Here is a 20,165-nt window from a genome sequence, read left to right as displayed (position 1 = left end):
TATTGGCTTTCAGATCTGAGAATTGTTATTTTCGCCTCGTATCTTGACAATGTTGGTGGTAAGTTTGCCTCTTCTTCGTAATATTTCTATTATAATAAAGTTAACTTGGGGTTATTTAAGGTTTAACCAACACTAAATATAAGGTAGAGGAAACATTTAAACAGCTAATAATGAAGGCAAAAGTGTCAACTGCTTTTTGAGGCAGAAACCTCAGACAGAACCAGACTCTGTGTGTGCATGACCTTCTGCTAACTGGCTGGTAAAAGGAAAGGAGAGCGAAAGGAGGAAGGCAATGGAGAGTAGAGGAGAGAGAGAGAATAGGAGATTTTTGAGAACAATGGGAGCAGAGTCGTCTAGAAATGTGGAAGAGAGAACATGGATCTGGTGGCACCGCCGAGCGACTTGAAGATGAGTGCAATGATAAGGACCAGAGATTAAAGCATGAAGACTGGAGGTGTATGCAGAGGAGGAGGGACACACACGTCTGCGAGGAAGAACTGACAGTAGATGATGTAGATTTAAACTTCACAGGTAGACTAGTGATGACTGGTCTACAGCGAAATGTGATTATGTGATTGGATAAGGAGTGTGCGGGGTAGAAGTGATGAAAGAGAACGAAGGGTGAGAGAATGAAGGTGAGACTCCCAGCTGAGTGTGTAAGGGTTGTGAGAAGAAAAGCAGAAGTATTCCTGGTTGAACTTTTATGAACAGTTGTCACCATTGAGGGGCGAGATAGAAGCTTCTCACTGTTTGAAAATGTCACACATTCCTGGATAAAAAATAGATAGAAAAGAAAGGAAGGGTTGAAGAACAGTTAAAGTGCCCTGCAGCCACAGTTAGTGTTTTTGCTCGTGCTGTCCAGTCCAGATCCTCCTAGTGACCTGAATGTCCAGATTGACATTGAGGTTTCGGCCAACAGTAAATCATACTCCCTGTTAACCCTTGTGTTAGCTCAGGGTCAAGGTGACCCGAAGGTCTGAAAGCAAATGTATTTCTGGAAGCCAGAGGTCACCCTAACCCTGAGATAACATAAGGGTTAAAGACAGCTTGGCTTATATAGATTCGGCACCTTGAGTCTGACACCCTGACATAGACTTTCTTTCCTGTTGGCCAGTCTGTGCTGAGAAATCTGTGTGTTGTATTTGATAAAGACATGTCTCTAGTTCAACACTGCAGAAAACTGACCAGAAACTGTTTCCTTCAACTGAGAAAAATCTCTAAACTTAGGAAAATTTTGTCACAACACGATCTGGAGCTAATAATCCATGTTTGTATCTTCTCGTCTGGACTATTGTAACAGTTTATTTCCGTGTCTAAACAAGAAGGAGCTGTCTCGCCTGCAGTTAATACGAAACTCTGCAGAGAGAACTCTGACCCGCTCTAGTAGAAGAACTCACATTTCCCCGATCCTTAAAACTCTTCACTGGCTGCCAGTTTCTTTCAGGATCAATAATAATAATACAATTCTGGTTCTTACTTTCAGAGCTATTCATGGTCAGACTCCTCCTTACATCACTGATCTGATCCAGCCTTAAACCCCAGCTCGGGCTCTGAGGTCTGTGGATCAGAATCTACTGATGGTTCCTGAACACACTTCCGGACCAGAGGAGAGAAATCCTTCCAGGCTGATCTTCCTCTCCCTCTGTGTTTGAGTCTAAGAAACATCTTAAGACATTTTTATTTGTGCAAGCTTTTCCCAGATCTTTTGATCTTTTTGATTGTAAAAGCGCTTTGTGACCTTTACAAATAACCTTTACTTTACTTACTTACTTACTAGACTGTCTTTTATGTGATTTTCGCCTTCAAATGCTGCATTAATGGGCTTTTACTTTCTTCATTAATGGGTTTTTACTTTCTTCGTTTTTTTGGAAAGCACATTGTGATACAGATGTCTGAAAGGTGCCATAGAAATGATTAGGTATTATTAATTATTATAATTAAAAAACATGATTTGTCGGCCCTCTGAAATAGGGAAGTACATGCAGCAGCATCTTTCAGCCGCCAGTCGTTAACCAGAGCAGAGAGACCCACGAGAAGCAATGACACAGATGAAGAAACTGCGGGGTTGTAAAACTGGGAGCTCTTAAGACCCAGCACATGAATAAATCACAAATATTTGAGCCATTTAAAAACTGAACGGATGCTTCCAGTCTAGTGGGGAGATGAAGGCGTGCAGCTTCTCATTCTCCATGATCTGAGAAGAATGACACTTGCAGACAGTGGAGCTTTAACAGTCATGAGAGAAGACGAAGTGATCATTGTGGCTTATGTTCAACTGCATTAATTTTGGATTAAGTCCAATAAATTCAGTTATAATTAATTTTACTTTTATGATCATTCATTTTTAATCTTCCTCCTCGTGATCGCTTTTATCGTGCTGATCATTGAGTGCCTCGAACATGTGACCGACCCCTGCCGTCCGACAGTCCCGGCGAGCGTGTATCGTCTTGTCTGATGAATTATTAAATTTCATGATACTCGGGATGTTAGGGGCGACATGAACCAGAGAAGTGAGGGAAGGAACTGTGTCGATACCCTCAAGAAAATAATTGTGTGGCATGAAGGCACTTGAAGGTATTTATAAGGTCCTCGTGAAGTCAAAGTAAATACATGTTTTAAAGACAAATTATTTTTAAAAAGGTAATTTATTTTATCATCAATGACTACTTTAACTATATATTTAAACATATAGATTTAATGTTGTCTCTTTCACGACCTTTTCAATTTTATTCTCACTTTTTACTTGATAACCCCCATAGCATTTTAATATGATTTAGTTTTTGTTTTTTTAAATAGTGCCAGTGCATGAACGGTGGAAAAAGACAGGGACTCTTGTTCAGTACAGCCATGCTTAAAGCTTATTTAAATTCTAGCAGTTAATTTTGGTCTGTCAGTAATTTCGAGAAATAGCTGAATTAATGAAAATGAAACAGTTTCTGAAGTGAGCCACCAAATTTAAGATAATTTCCGTCTGATGTAGTGCATTTTATTTTACTTATATTGGCACCATCATTACTTACCTTGCGAGCTTAAAGTGAAAGTTAGAAAGAAAATATATTAATATGTGACAGTAACACTGATGAACTGTTGCACCCTTGGCTAAATGCAAAAGCATCAATACCTCAATCCTTTTTTACATGTATTCACAACCGCAGTATTAACTTCACATGAACATGTCATTGGGTTGCAAATTCTTACTCTGCCCAGACATATGTTTAATTTAGAGGGTCTTAGAGACGCCCCTTCCCTTTCACGCTTCTTCACTCTCCCTGTTTAAATGAATCAAGTGGGAAATAGAGCTAAATTATCCCATTCAGTGGGTGACTTTAATACTTAATTGAATTTACCCTCTACATAAAAGTGCCTTCATGTACTACTGGCAGACTCAAAATATAAAAATGCACAGCCGTTATTGTTTGCGAGAACACATACAAGAAAAAAGGATTTTTTTTCAACTTCAAAATTGTAATTTCTGATGAGACGAGTAAAGCAGGCCACCCTCCCCTCCCCCTTACCCAGATAATACCCTCTGAGGACAGACTGGTAAACCCTTTCATCAGCCTCGCCTTATATGGACACGTCTGGGTGGAGCTGCTACCATCAAAAATTCTTCCACTCGTCTTACTTTTCATCTTCATGGAAATCCCCAATTTTTAAAAAACATTTTTATCGCACCGACGAAATGTCATGATTTTTTTTTATTTTTGACCACAAAAGAGCAGCACATCTTGACGAAGCTTCACTTGAGTGCATCTGCTACACAAAAGGTAGAGCAATACGAAAAAAAAGCTGTCTCAGCTCAATGCATTTAAGAGCCCTTGCGGGAACAAGGCCAACTATTATATCTGGGATTATATTCTTCTCACTTTCACTTCCCGCAGACGCCCTTATCAGCACCAATGCTTGGTTTCTTTGCTACCAGCATTTCTGGAGATCACAATGACTCCGAATCTGAGTCTGATTCCTAAAAAGAGCAGTTGTCTTTGTTCAGCTGGCGCAGGAGAGTTGGAGGGCAAACAGGGGGGCGGTGGTGCAGTGGGTGTGGGGCAAAGATGGAGGATGGGATAGATGGTGACTTTTATTTTCTTAACATGGAAGACCAGTGTTAGCTGAAGATGAAGCGGTCACAAAACAGAAATTTCAATTACCTTTATTCTTGAAACAATTATTTCCTTATAAATATAACTTGTAGGTGAACATAATTGACACAAACCTTTATTAAAGGGAAAGTAATGTGAAAACTCAACTCTACTGACTCACTCACATGTTTCAAATGTTTAAGTCTTTCTCTCCATGATGCAGTAAGTCTCTCATCATGACCATATTTTGAACGTATTACTTTATAAAGTTCTCCCCCGTCTGAAATCTTGGCGAACGAGAGGTTACAAGAACGAAGCCCATTACGACATAATAATGGCTTCACTCCTCCTCTAGCCAGCTACGATCACGCTTCGCTTTGTTTATACAACAAGTCCCTTAGACGTGGAGACTCCCAGGATTGATGACGCGCGGTGACAAACCTTGATTTTGACAGAAGAGTGGGTGTGGTCATGGTAAACAAGATTTTTGCTCTAGATAAACAAAGTATTTTCAGTGGGCGGGGCTTAAGCAAATTTTCTAATGTAAATGAAAAAATATTTCAATTAAAAGAGAGTTCTGTACAAACAGACAGATTACAATAGAGTTCCAATTTAAGACACACTTAAATCAAAACATTAGTTTACTTTAATCAGCAGCTCTTGTGTGAGGGGAGTTATTTTAGGACACTTTGCAGTTTATATGCTTAAAATGTATTTGAAATGTAAATAATGAAAATTTCTCTGTGAGCACTTGGCAATTAGAGAAACTGTATCAATTGTTTTCTTCCCTAAAATGAAGTTTAAAGTAAATAAAATAAAAAAGTTCTATGAAAGAACGAGGAGTCCTGGGATGTTGGTTTCAATTGATTGATCGGGAGCAGAAAAGGATCTGTTGATTTTGTTAAGTGGCTGTGATTGGTAGTGATGTAGTGACAGATGCTCAGTGAAAGATGAGGCCTGAGAACGCTTCCTGACACTTCGAAGACCAATAAGAATCACTCACATTAACACTTCGATCTTCCTGTACTGATAAAAACACGTTGAGACCTGATCCACCTCTACAAAAAAAACTAAATTTATTTTCTTAATACTGTTTGTTATTGCTTTATCTACATTTATCTACAAATGAAAACATCTTGAAGTTTATCTTAATCTTAGTGTGAGTGATCGTCTGTCTACCAGTGTATGAAGGTGCTACTCCGTCATGTTTGCATTATGGGGAGAAGGATCAGATATGAATAAAGAAATTATAATAAAACATCTGTGTGGTTATTAGGCAAGTCAGTTAGTATGTAAGTAAATAAAGGTTATTTATAAACCTTTCTATCAAATCAATCAAAAACAATACACAGTTAAAATATATAGTTTAAAAGGCCAAGACACATAAGACAAACACAGGAGTCCCAGAAAATCAGGGAAAAACCTGCACAAATAATAATGTCTTAAGATGTTTCTTGAAGGAGTCAGTAGATCATCAAACACAGAGGGAGAGGAAGATCATTCCAAAGCTTAGGAGCAACAGTCTGGAAGGATTTCTCTCCTCTGGTCCTGAACCGTGTTCAGGAACCATCAGTAGATTCTGATCCACAGACCTCAGAGCCCGAGCTGGGGTGTAAGGCTGGATCAGATCACTGATGTAAGGAGGAGTCTGACCATGAATAGCTCTAGAAGTAAGAAACAGCATTTTAAAATTGATCCTGAAAGAAACTGGCAGCCAGTGAAGAGTTAGGATTGTAGAAATGTGAGTTCTTCTACTAGAGCGGGTCAGAATTCTCGCTACAGAGTTTTGTATTAACTGCAAGTGAGACAGCACTTTAGTTAGCAGATAGACCAGGCCATGCCTCCATTCTATTTTTTAAATTAGAGCTTCTTCTTACAATAATAATATTAGTATGATTTAATAAAAGGACTTTTCATAAAACATAATGTTGCTAAAATAATGAGTAATAAATGTTGGTGGATGAACACAACGTTTGCTGTGATTGTTTCTCATCTGTTTCGCTGCAGCTACAATTGACAGACATTATTGAGGAGAACGGGATGTAATGGTTCCTCTCAGCACTTCCCACTGAGACGGTCGCAGCCCCTCGAGAAGTAATCTAATTTACTTCAGTCTGATCTTCGTCTCCACTTCAATAAGAAATGATTTGACGGAGCGAGCCCGAAACAGATCTGAGAACCTCCTCACTATTTGACCTTCCAGGTAAACTGTGGAAAAATAATTAGAACATCAGATTTGATGAGATCTGGCGTAAATCTTGTACATCGAGGCAGATGAAAGCCAGGGAGGAAACAATAAAACCGGCACACAGAGTATGAACCTCATACATCAGCAATAATTCAGCCTTAGCAAAGCTTGTAATCTCGTGTTTGTGTCAAGACGAGAGTCGCTGATTCGGCTTTCGCTGATGATTGCTGGGAAAATTAGGCGCCTTTATTTTCGCCTCCGCAATAAAGTTTACAATGGTGCTCTGTGATTCACTGAAAAAAAAAGGTTGCTCTAGGAAGTGAGGGATCTTATTTGTTCATAACATAATAGAAGTTATGTAAGGATCAGAGCTGTCTGTATCCACAGCTGTGTCTGAACATTGAATATGATCACATCATCATTTAATGAACCTCTTTCATTAAATTAATTGTCATTTTCTTTAAAGAAAGATGGGTGGAGTAAGAGAAAAGAGTATAGAGGAGGGAAGCAGATTCCAGGGAGGGTCATGGAGGGATATCTGGATCGTTGACATGGTCGTGGAGGAGATCCTGGATCTAGACGCAGCTCCAGAGGTGGAGGTGAAGCCCTTGAGCTCCGTGACAGATGGAGAAGAAAGGTGTAGGTTTAAACTGCACAGGTAATGAACAGTTGGTTCCACAGCAGAGAGGCTGGAAAACTGAAGACCCTGGCTCCAAATCTACATTAAGAGATTTGTGTTATAAGTCATAGATCTGAGTTTGAGGATCGTAACATCCTAGAAGGTTGATATGTTTTGATTAGATCTGTGGTGTATGTTGGTGCTAGATCATGTAAAGCTTTGTAGGTTAAAGGATTTTACATTTTAATGTATGAATTCTACTAGAAGTCAATGTAAAGAGTCAGCACAGGATAAAAGTGATCGCGCCTCCTATAATGGCTGGAGGAGAAGTGAAGCCATTATTACATCATAATGGACTTCACTCTCGTAACCTCTCGTTCACCGAGAATTTAAGACGGAGGGAGAACTATATAAAGTTATAAACTTCAAAACATGGTCATGATGAGGGACTTACTGCATCTTGGAGAGGAAGACTTCAACATTTGAAGCATTAAGTGAGTCAGGAGGGTTCGGTTTTCACATTAGTTTCCCCTTTAAAAAAACCCCATTGAAATTCAGTACAATGACATATTGCATTTGGGGCAATTACTTAAATACGAAAAATGTCTTGATTACAGCACTTTAATTAAACTCTTATGAGCTTGTAAGTTTTTGTAAAAACTTAATTTACATCAACATCATTTTTTGGCAAAAGAAGAAGCTGCGAGAATTCTAAAAGAAACCCTGAGATGGTCTTCCCAGATTTAGATCAAAATTAGCACAGGATCTGGTCACTGCTTTTGGCAGATGATGAGGTGCTTCTGGCATCGCAACTGAATTTGAAAAGACAATGAGAATCAGATCCTTTTAATCCAAGATAATGGTACTTAGAAAGGGAGGAATTTCCTGTAAAAAGGTGTTGGAGGGATTCTTCCACAGGTGGAGGAGGTCAAGTATCTTTAGGTTTCATTCACAGGTGAGAGAAAGACGGAGCAGAAATCCAGTGCAGCATCCAAAATTAGGTTGATTCTCCTTTACAATGCTATTGCTCCAAACACATCTGTATTACATGTAAAGTCTATGTTGAGGTCTGTTAGGCGAGGGACACGTTTATAATGATATTCACCATTTTGACTTTCCACTTACTTTAGATTCACCATCACCTCATTTTTTAGATAAGACGACAGGAAGTCCTAGTACAAGACGTCTCACGTTCACATGTTTTTAGTCAGTAATCTTTTATCTTTTTCTTATATTGTACCAATGCACTTGATACTGTATGAAATTGTTCTTTATGTTTAACTGTGTATTGCTGTCCATCCCGGCCAGGTCTCTCTTGTATAAGAGATCCGAATTTCAATGAGACTAACTTGGATAAATAAAGGATAAATAAACGTTTGATGTGAAGACAACTTTAGATGAGGTGCAGAGATCAGGCTTAAAGTAGAACTGTTGCCTCAGTGCATGCCCTTTAAGGAGGAGAGCCCAGGGCAGACCCAGGACAAAGCCCTAGGACAGGAAGATCTCAGTAACCTCTCTGAATCCTGGGATAAGCTATAAAGATGGATGGATAATGTATTTAACGTGAAACTGTTTACACCACCAGACTCACAGAGGCGATCCCTCCTCACCTCCGCGCTCCTTATCAAGGAACGAAGCACAAGCGCTGACAAGAACAGTGACGCCTCATCTCCACGACAGCAGCCCTAAACCTGGCAGACTGACGAGATGAGGTAAAACAAAGGCCAAACATGCCTTTTCCCAGATGGCCATGTGGCAGGAGCTTGGTGAAAGCTCTGTGATCTGAGATCTAATAAATGGGAGGATATGCTGCATCGCCTTTCTGGGGAGAGAGTTGTTGCTATGGAAACCACAACAGAAGCACTGCAGGTTAGTGGTGGAAACTACAATTTGTCAGTAGCGATTTAGAGAGTGAGAGCGAGAGAGAGTGACAGTTCAGTGCAAGAAGAGAGATACATAGTAACCCCAGTGGGCCGGCTTCACACGTCAGACATAATCTTTATTTCAGACAGGATTTCCTCTCACATCTACAATACGTTCTTCGATTACGATGTAATATATAAAGACTATCGCAGTTCTTATTTCTGGAACCCAGACTTAAAAAAACAACCATTATCTTTAACAATAGTTTCAGAAATGGAACGAAATATTGTTTATATAAAGCATCCATTTTTGAAGAGAAGTCATATATATATATATGAAACACCTGTAATTTGCTTGTAAATATTATTAATAATAAATAATAATCTTTTTACTAACAATCGTTTTGTTCTCTCCCATTTCCTTTAATAGTTCTTCTGGTGTTCCATCATAAAACTTGATGATAAGGCGTTTTTTTTAGTGCATGTGTCTGTGTGTGTCTGGAAATGGGTCAAGGTGGAATGTTTTATGTACCTGAGTTAAGCACTTTTTTATGCACATTCAGAATTCACCATGCATATGGATAATATGCATCTATACTCTCTCTCTCTCTCTCTCTCTCTCTCTATATATATATATATTAGGAAAGGTTGGGTAGAACTTTATTGATCCCTCAGGAGGTCCCCTCTGGGAAATTGTTTTTTTTTCCAAATTATCCACAGCAAATACATCAATTTTTCATAAAAAATAAATCAAAATAAAATAAGAACAAAGAGAAATAAAGAGAAAGAACATATATATATATATATATATATAAATATATATATATATATATATATATATATATATATATATATATATATAAAGATATATAAAAGATTGTGTGGATAGGATTCGTGATACCATGTTGAGAAACAAACTCTGGGAATTATTAGGTCTTCATGGTGGTACCGGAAACAAGTGACTATGACAATGTAAAGTCAATGATCAAATATTAGAACCTTTGTTTTGGGAAAGAGCGCTTCCCACGTGATGCAGCGTGATGATGTCTGCGCAGATTCCATGACTCGCTCGCCTGGAGGCGGGTGTGACTTTTGTTCTCCTGCTGCTGGAGTGAACAGATGGTGGAGCGGCTTTTTTTGGGAACCAAAGTCGATGCCTCATGAGTCTGTGGTCCAGTCCAGTCCAGCTGACCCTGCACCAGGCAGCTGCAGCCTCCTCTCTCCTCCTGTGGGTCCAACACTGCTGGCTCCAGCTGATGTAATCCTTGAAGACTATTCTTAATATCTTTTATTTTATTTTATTTTTTTTATCCACTGGTGTTTGGAGACATTGATGGTCGCTGCTCCTCACACCGCAACACGCACCCGCGGATGTCGCGTGCACCACATACACACCACCAGGACTGAAGGTGAGAATCTCTATTTCTGTCTGTAAATGGACGTTGATGAATGAACCCAGAGGATTGAGACGTTTTATGAGGAGGGAATTCCGCTCAAACAACAAAAAAAAAGCACGTCTCTGCATGGTGTCTATCTGAGGCAGTGAAGGATCCGCAGCAGCAGGTCTTGCACGTATTACTGCTCTTTTCGTGGTGTGTTCTAAAGATGGAACATGTGCAGAGGGTTTGAAACAAAGACAAAACCAAAACATGGATCTGGTCCTTTGACCTTCCATGTCATTTCATCATAGCTCTTAACACCCATTCACTAAATTGAGATATATATATTTATTTATAACACATTGACGTGTGTTCACGTTTATACAGGTTTCTAATTGTAGAAATGATTGTGAAACGTAGAATATTGTTGATCATTGACACTTATATGGCATATTTAATTTGCTTCTCTCATCACAACTTTCCTAGTATTAAGTCCTTTTTTTCTTTCCATTGGTTCTTGTGCAAAATAGGATTTAACCAAATATTGAAGTCTGTGTAGTATTGTTTGGTTATAGTCCAGTGTTTAATTTAGAACAAGTGATAAGAGTTCACATTAACTGCCACAAAACAGGTTACAACTATATATGTGTGTTTCGGTTGAATCCACTTATCAAATCTTAATCCATCCAAGGTATTTTGTCATTTTTATACACTATACATTAAGGTCACACATTTGCAAAACTGAGTTTATGGGCTAAAGTTCTGACTGTTACTAATCAGCTGAACAACAACAATATGTTAATGTCTATAACACTTATCTAGATGAATAGATCAATATGTGCTAGAATATATACAAATGTTGTCATCTGAATGTGTATTTGAAATGAGTACAACATTTTATGTGATTATGTTGGTAAGATAAAATAATCTTAAACTCCTCCAGAGCTCAATTGCACCCTATTATTACAATGATCACAAGAATAAAACACTGTTCAATTTTTAAAGATCATCCACTGCACCTTGGAGTGGACATCGAGACATAAACAGAGAACCTAGAAATAAGACATAAACTTTATTCTGAAAGTGTAGCACTTTGAAACACATGCTCAGTACAACAGCTACAACAGCTATGCAAGCTTCTACTATTGTTAAGCTTTTACATTTTTTTAAAATTCCTATTTACAAGTGGTGGATGCTGTTGGAATGGCTTTACAGTGCATTATATTGACTATGTTCCTAACATTTTGCTAAAATAGTGTTTTAAAGTATTGTTAATGCCACATGTATTACTACAATAGTACTGGATTTTCTTTGACTGTTTAAATTCAATTCAATTCAATTCAATTCATATTTAAAGTGTCTTATCATAACAAAGTTATCTCAAGACACTATACAGTTGAAATAAGACTATAGTTGATTAAGGAAAAATAGATCCCAGCAATTCAACAAAGAGCAAGAAACAAAGCAGCAAATACTTCAGATATATAATAATGACCATTATTAAGTAATTTTTTATTTTTTAAGTAAAATTATGTTTGATATATATATATATATATATATATATATATATATATATATATATAAATAATTTACTCGAAACTGGTAATTAAATGTTACTTGAGTCGCAGCATTGAAATACACTCAAATAACTTGTTGTTGTTTTTCTCAGTGATGTTTATGGTTAACCCTTGTGTAATCTCAGGGTCGTTCAATCCGACCCAGAGACAACACAATGGTTAACAAAGACACTATAGTGTTAAGTGTACATTTTACAGGTGTATTATAAGCATGTATTCTCTGGCCAGCACCAGTTTTATACCCACAAAAACAAGTTAAACCTCACATAGCTGCAGTGCAAACAAGGGGTCAAAGCTAATCTATGTTTATTGCAGCTCATTGTTGCATTAGTCAGATCATTGGCATATGAATGCATTTGATAGAAGGTTGTATCGATAAGGTCACTGCTAACGGCCTTTAGCTCCGATGCATCCTTGGCCCCCTAAGGTCCAGAGGGTCGAACTTCGACAGGAGTCGCAGGGTTTGTATAACAATACTATCTGGCAGTCGTCACACAACGCATCACGTTCTGGTAGGCATGAGAGCAGGAAGCAGCTGTCTCTTCAAATCGGGGAGTTTTTTTTTTCTCAGAGTACCTTCCCCCTACTTCTCACAATGAGCACTGATGTGTCTCGCTGGTACATGGCAGATGAGAAAAGTGAGTCTGGCAAAACAAAGAGCCATCTCAGGGCGTCTCAGAGCGTTTGACTGCAGCGCAGACGTCTGCACATGCAAGAGAGTTGATCGAGGAGGAAACAAAAAAACACAATGGCTTATTGAAATAACTTTTACCGGGTCAAGTGTTTTAGCCAAAGAGAAAAGTGCATTTCAGGTTGTGGAAAACACTGTTGATGCACCTTTATTTCTGTTAAGTAGTTCTTCAAAAAGAAAAATATTTTAATTTTAATTTTTTTGAGAGTACAAAATAAAAGTAATGTATTAAATAAAGAGGGGAGCTCATTCAACTATGCTTGTCGAATTTTGCTACAAGAAATTAAATCATGTTATCACATCCTTCCCTTTACTTGATCTACAAGGTCTCATAAAAACAAACAAAGCATATATTATTCTATAATTGTGTGGCATATTTATTGAAGAATTGAATTTAGGCATTTGTCCTTTTTACCAAGATTGTGAAAACTATACAAATTAGCCGGTTTTTTTTCTAGCAATCTGTTAGTCCATGTGTCAAATATTAGACCAACTCTTGGAGAAATATTTGTGTTTCTTTTGAGCAGAGTTGGAAGTGTACAACAACATGACATGCTAAAATTAGCCTACAACCAATGAATCTAAGTATATCACACTGTCCAAGCAGCTGGAAAAAGACCTTCTGATCTTCGTGTCCCCAGGTGGACACTTACTGCATTTTTGTTCTAAATAATTCCATCTTAAGTGAAATGCACATTTGAATTAGAAATCGTCCAACTGCAGATGACAAATGAATGATGTGTTTAACCAACTATTGCAATTTTTATGATAACAGAGGGAAATAAGGACATAGGGCTGTAAAATAAAAATGAATTAAACCGACACAAATTCCAGTGCAGTCGTTGAAATAAACCGACATGTTAATCAAATGTTGTTTTTTGTGATCAAAGCTTTTGTTCGGCTAAATTCCTGCACGGTCAAACATTTGCGTTGTCCAGTCACAACTTTATTATTCAAGACTTTCCTGACTAAGTGGATGTCTTCTTCTGCTGGGCTCTGCACCTCTGCCTCAGCAGCTGCAGCAAAGCTTTGTGTGACGTGAAGTGAAACTCTTGCATACTAATGGAGTGGAAATAGGAGTTCTCTCTTGCTGGTCAGTTCAGCGAGAGCAGGCGTGGACAAAAAAGTCTTTTTTTTAAAAACATCAAACACAAAATGCTTGAAGACATCCAGCTAGTTTGTTATGAAACTAATATAAAACGTTAAATCTGTCGTTTTGTGAATCGAGAATCCATCAAGATGATGCTGCACTGACAGATAAACCTTCAGTTATTTTATCATGTTTCGCTCTTGTCGTGACCTTTTCCGGTTCCGTGTCGGAGACACACTCCTGCCTTCTCATGTCTCATTTGGTTATTTGACCGACGTGCTCGGGGCATAGCCGTTGCTATAGTGATGGCATGTCCGCACCGCAGCTGATTCAGAAACACTGCCCACATTTTACCACCAGAGAAAAGGGTCTCAGAAACAGGGACAGCAAGCCTCTGAAAAAGATGCAGTATACTGTGACGTGTGAGCGACAACCTAGTTAGAGTTTTACTTGTGAGTCAGAAGTCAGTGGTGAACTAACATGTAAGCAAACTAGTAGTATTCCAGATGAGAGCTCCATAACTAAATAAAATATCAAGGCATCATGTACAAAAACGCTTAAGTATATCAGCACTACACTATATTTAACATGGTCGTGAAAACAGAAGTGTCTCCAGCTGCTACAGTTGGTCATAATGTAAATAAAAGTAACACTCGTTTCAGACTTATGTTTGTAAAGCTGTTGGATGGATACATGGTGACCGTTATACAATATTTTCTAAATAAACAAATTAATCTATGAAACAAATTGTTATGAAGCTTACTTATTATAAAATAAAAAGCGATATAAACAACAGATCAGTGTGTTACTATGTAACTTGTGTATATTTGAGAAGACAGTTTGAAAAACGAACTAACATTAGCATGTAGCTTGTTCTCATTTTGATTTGTTTTGTTGCAAATATTGTTTTTTTCAGTACAATTAACTCTGGATGTAAATGTAACAGAAAAACTTCTAACTAATACATGAAATAATCGCATTACTGAATAGGATCAGCAGGTAATTACTCCCTCAATACAATTATACACAGAGAACCAAACACTTCCTCATCTGCCTAGTTTTTTTTCTGCCAGCCAGATCTCCAGTCTTACCATCATATTGGTGAAGGCTTTTCATGAACCACACGAGGCACATCTGCTTCAAGACTAGAACTTGTTGTGTCATGAAATGTTGAAATCATCGGAGACATGTTGGATTAGAATCTCATCAGGACGGAGTGAACGGAGGCGGTAAATCTCTCTTCCTGGAGGCTTCAATTTAGAGAGGCAGGATAACACCAGGCTGTTGAGGCTTGTAGTCTTGTCATCTTAGTTGGCTATGTCTTGGCATTGATCATATAAAACATGTTTTCCCGATATATTTCCATATAACGGACTTACAAAAAAAATGTCTATTTATGCTGAAATATTTTTTGGAGTTCTTCCTGCAATGGCTCTTCAAATTGTAGTGGAAGTTTAAAAATATCGCTGGCTTTTAATCTCATAGAGGAAAACATATTTTAACAATATTTTGTTTTCTTTTTGCTTTATTTAGCACTGGGCGCCATTTCAAAACCACTGGGTTTGGCAGAGGAGTAATCTTAAAAGTCAGATCCCTGGTAATCAATATAAGCCTGGTTGATATATTAATAATATATAATATATAATAATAAATAGTATTAGAATGGTTGTATTATTATTATTGTTATTATTATTATTGTATTATTATTAGATGAGAAAATAGACCATTTGGTAAAAAATAGTTTTTGGCAATTTGCTTTTTTAAAATACAAAATGCATGTATTTTGATTTTGATATACACAGTTATGCTTGTTTTTATTTCAAAAGAGCCAGTTCAAGGACTGTCTTCTCCCCTGGATGTCGCTATTGCCAAACGCTTTATTATCACTTCAATGTGCTACTCTGGGTATTCCATATTTCAGTACCAGTTAATTGTAATAAAAAAATGATAATAATAAAAGGCACCACATAATGAAATCAAAAGGAAAGTTAAGAGAAAGATTGTTTTCATGAGTGTTGTGTTAAACTTAAAAAGAGCAGGAGTGACAAACTCAATCACTCTTGCGGCCAAAACATGGTACAAGCCATTAAGCTGCCATGTAAATATAAACATGTACAAGTACCAAGAAAGTGTGAGTTTTCTCAAGATAATATACCAGAAGCCAGTGAAGTGATGTGTGTTCAGCTCTTGAGTCATTTGTACAAACCTGAGCGACCTCAGTGGTTGGTCTGCAGCCAACACTAGCCGTGGGAACACGGTGTATATTAATTATAAATTAAACTGCTGCACCGATATGGAAACTTGCCATAATTCATACAACATATGCTCTTAGCTAACCATCCAGAGGTCGCAGAGGTCACTGGATAAATATACATCATTATATTTGGAAGTGAGCTCCACTGTATGCCCAGGAAACCTGCTGCCAGGTGTCTGAGGTTTACAGTCGCAGCAAGACATCAGTAATTACTGAGCCTGTCTTCTCCCATTTCATGCACAGGTAGCAATGCATGTAGGGATGTTTTCTACATGTACATGTGTCTGAAAGTTTCATCGATGTGTGTTGTTAAGAGTTGAATTCATATTGTTTGAGCAGAGGAATCATTGAAGATATTTTAAGACTTACAGGTAGATCTAAAAAAAAATCATCATCCACTCAAATTACAGCGTTAACAACAAAAAACATTGCATAAATAATGAAAAAAACAATAAAAACTAAAAAAATATTATATGATTGAAGTATAAATTAAATAATTTGTTTGGTGAAAGAGTGAAGTTTGAATAAGAGGCAGACATAATAAGAATGTTTGGTAACACTTTGTATCAGTCTGGTGCATAATGCATTATAGGCACATTCAGTATAAATAATTATTATAGATTATAAAGAATTTATAGACAAAGTTATGATGGTTTGTAAATATTTGACATGCTTTATAAAGTTGGTAGACGTTGAGGGCTATAAGTTAAACAGGAACACTGTCTTGTAATTACAATGTCACCAATAACACATTATTTCTATGAAGGACGATAAATGACATAAGTATAAATAAATGTATAGAAACATAATAACTTGTATAAGTAAGTAAGTAAGTAATTCTTATTTGTATAGCGCTTTTCTAGACCAGGGTCACAAAGCGCTTAAACAATCAAAACAATAATCAATAAAGTATATATTTGAAAGATCAAGTTAAAACTGATAACACAACAGGAGTTCCAGAAATAAATGTGTGGATAAATATCAATATGTCAAAATGTCAAAATAAATAAATGACTTCTGATTTAATTTTTGTCAAAGAACGTTGCTATTTCTATTTATATATACATTTTGTCCTTTATACAGTTTGACTTTTATTTATTTATGTATTTATACATTTTTTCATTTATTTATACATGTATTCCTACATTTATTCATACTTGTGTCATTTATCGTCCTTCATATATTTCTGTATAGCACTCCAAAACAATAAAATTCAAAGATACAACTTCAAATAAAATGTAAGACTAGAATAATATAATATAATAATACAAACAAAGAAACTCATTATGTGTCAAGAAGCAGAATACTGTTGTGTGCATAAATAAAGTTCCCTTTTCTGCTTCTTCTTCTTCCTAGGTTGTGACACAGCCATCTGGAGGTCCAGACCTTGTTCCGCCTGCGCTCCATGTCTGCAGAACATCATCTAGGATCACAGAGAAGACGCAGAAGAGACTAATGTTCATCTTGTTTTCCCTCAAGTCTTCATTAAGAAAACAGCCTTTAATCTAAGTGGACAACATGTTGCCCCAATCCTTCATCTGGCTTTGGGTCGGCTTGTGTCTGTCCTCCGTGGTGAAGGTCCGGGCCAACGCATGTCCACATCTGTGTGTGTGCGAGATCCGGCCCTGGTTCACGCCCCAGTCCACCTACAAGGAGGCGATCACCGTCGACTGCAACGACCTGAGGCTCACACACATTCCAGCCAACCTGTCCACGGACACGCAAGTCCTGCTTCTCCAGAGCAACACCATCTCTCACACCGGCGGCGAGCTGAGCGTGCTCGTCAACCTGACCGAGTTGGACCTGTCCCAGAATAACTTCAGCACCGTGGAGGACGTGGGTCTGGTCAGCATGAACCACCTGACGACGCTGCACTTAGAGGAGAACCAGATCCACCAACTCCCAGATCGCTGCCTCGGGAACCTTTCGAATCTCCAGGAGCTCTACATCAACCACAACCACATCAGCTCCATCTCCGCCCGGGCGTTTGCCGGCCTGCACAACCTGCTGAGACTTCATCTGAACTCCAATAAACTCAACGTCATCAAAAGTCGATGGTTCGAGGAAACCCCCAACCTGGAGATCCTCATGATCGGAGAGAACCCCGTCATCGGTCTTCTGGAGATGAACTTCAAACCTCTGGGAAATCTGAGGAGTCTGGTCCTCGCCGGTATGGATCTTGTAGACGTCCCTGCCAACGCGTTTCTTGGTCTAGATAATCTCGAGAGCATTTCATTCTACGACAACAAATTCATTAAAATCCCTCAACTGGCGCTGGAGAAGGTTCCGAATCTGAAGTTTTTGGATTTAAACAAAAACCCCGTCCATAAGATACAGGAGGGAGACTTCAGGAACATGCTCCGTCTGAAGGAGCTCGGCATCAACAACATGATGGAGCTGGTGTCCATCGAACGCTTCGGCCTGGACAACCTGCCCGAGCTGACCAAGCTGGAGGCCACCAACAACCCCAAGCTGTCGTTCATCCACAGACGGGCCTTCAGAGACATGCCGGCGCTGGAGAGCCTGATGCTCAACAACAACGCTCTCACGGCGCTTTACCAACACACGGCGGAGGTGCTGCCCAACCTCCGCGAGATCAGCCTGCACAGCAACCCGCTGCGCTGCGACTGCGTCACCCAGTGGATGAGCTCCAACCGGACCACGGTCCGCTTCATGGAGCCCCTGGCCATGATGTGCGCCTCCCCGATCGAGCTCAGGGGTCAGCGGGTCCGGGAGTTGAAGGCGCTGAGCTCCACCGAGCAGTGCATACCGCTCATATCCCACGACACCTTCCCCGGTCACCTGAGCCTCAACGTGGGCATGAGCGTGAGCCTGGACTGCCGGGCCATGGCGGAACCGGAGCCCGAGATCTACTGGGTGACCCCTCTCGGCGCGAGGATCACCGGTGAGACCGCCTCGGAGCGGTATCACTTCAGCAGCGACGGGACTCTGGTGCTGTCCCACATACAGGTGGAGGACTCCGGTCACTACACCTGCGTGGCCCAAAACACGGAAGGCGCCGACACCCGGGTCGCGACCATCCGCGTCAACGGGACATTACTGGACAACGGCCAGGTGATGCTGATCTACGTCAAGCAGACGGAATCCCACTCCATCCTCGTCTCCTGGAAGATCAACTCCCACGTCATGTCCTCCAATCTGAAGTGGGCCTCGGCCACCATGAAGATCGACAACCCGCACATCACCTACACGGCGCGCGTGCCCGTGGACGTGCACGAGTACAACCTCACGCACCTGCAGCCGGCCACCGAGTACGAGGTGTGCCTCACCGTGTCCAACGTCAACCTGCAGACGCACAAGTCCTGCGTCAACGTGACCACGCTCGGCGCCACCTTCGCCCTCGACCTGTCGGAGCAGCACCCGAGCGTCGCCGTCATGGCCGTCATGGCGACCGCCCTCGCCTTCCTCAGCCTGGCCACGGCGGCCATCTACACGGCCCGGCGCTGGAGGAGAAAAAACTACCAGCACTCGCTGAAGAAGTACATGCTGAAAACGTCGTCCATCCCGCTGAACGAACTCTACCCGCCGCTCATCAACCTGTGGGAGGCGGAGGGCGAGAAAGAGAAGGACGGCGAAGGAAAACCCTCCCCCGTCGACACCACGCACAGCTATTACATGTGGTGAACAGTTAGCGATGACACCTCGTCGTCTCAGAAGTAGCACAAACAGACACACTTTTTTGCCCTTTTGGTGCAAAAGTCCATTAAAAGTTGCAAATGTTTTTTGTATCGTTAGCTTTGCTATTAACAGGCAGAGTGTTTTGAGGTAAGAGTTTTTCTTTAGTATAGCGTATCGCCTTATGTTTGACTCTTTCTACTCTTTGTTTGTTTTTCGGGCTTTTTCCATAATGGCAGCTGTATTTAGCCTGAAGGTCGTCTTAGATGCCGTATCTGTGGTGCAACCTTAACTCACTTTTGTTTCGGGTTAATGACGCTGCAGTAGGGGCCCGATGTCTTGCAGCATTCGTAGATCAGTGTTTTCACCGTTTTGTAAAACAGGTCATCTTCGGTACACTGATGGATCGAGGAGTTTGTATGAACTCTGAAATAGGAGCTGACATTGGAGTTTTGACTTCTTCAACCATCTACTGAATGTTAGCAATCATGCAGTAATGTTGTATCAACTATATCTTCGACCTTTTTTTTATTTAAAGCAAGAGAAAAATAGTACTTTAGTAAATGCTAGACATACAACTTATCTTATTTGCTATTATAATTTCATTGTTTTTCTTTCAGTTGAAGCACACTAGATTAAAAAAAAAAGTCTAGAGACTAGAATCATTTCAATGTTAATTAGAACATTGTTTTTCACATTCCTCATGTACATTGACAGCAGTATAATAAATCTTTTGTTCTTTTGCTAAATCTGTGTTTCTCTTTCTTCTGTATAATTGTCAGTTTAGACA

At 39.5% G+C, this 20,165-nt stretch overlaps 1 protein-coding gene across 1 annotated transcript; it reads left to right on the top strand.

Moving 5' to 3' along the window:
• The first annotated feature begins 8,643 nt into the window (after positions 1-8,643).
• On the top strand, positions 8,644-20,065 carry LOC148070431 (leucine-rich repeat neuronal protein 1-like). Its single transcript, XM_087800304.1, has 3 exons — positions 8,644-8,755; positions 9,804-10,157; positions 17,096-20,065. The coding sequence occupies exon 3, from the start codon at positions 17,258-17,260 to the stop codon at positions 19,382-19,384; it is 2,127 nt and encodes a 708-aa protein (XP_087656430.1). The 5' UTR covers positions 8,644-8,755; positions 9,804-10,157; positions 17,096-17,257; the 3' UTR covers positions 19,385-20,065.
• The last annotated feature ends 100 nt before the right edge of the window (positions 20,066-20,165 follow it).

The sequence above is a fragment of the Callionymus lyra genome, chromosome 10, assembly GCF_982586985.1.
Source record: "Callionymus lyra chromosome 10, fCalLyr1.hap1.1, whole genome shotgun sequence".
NCBI classification, from domain to species: Eukaryota; Metazoa; Chordata; class Actinopteri; order Syngnathiformes; family Callionymidae; genus Callionymus; species Callionymus lyra.
Note: the sequence above shows the minus strand (reverse complement) of the source record. Positions and strands in the feature narration are given on the sequence as shown.

Coding starts and splice junctions, on each gene's coding strand:
- LOC148070431 (XM_087800304.1), top strand. CDS start 17,258: ATGTTGCCCCAATCCTTCATCTGGCTTTGGGTCGGCTTGTGTCTGTCC.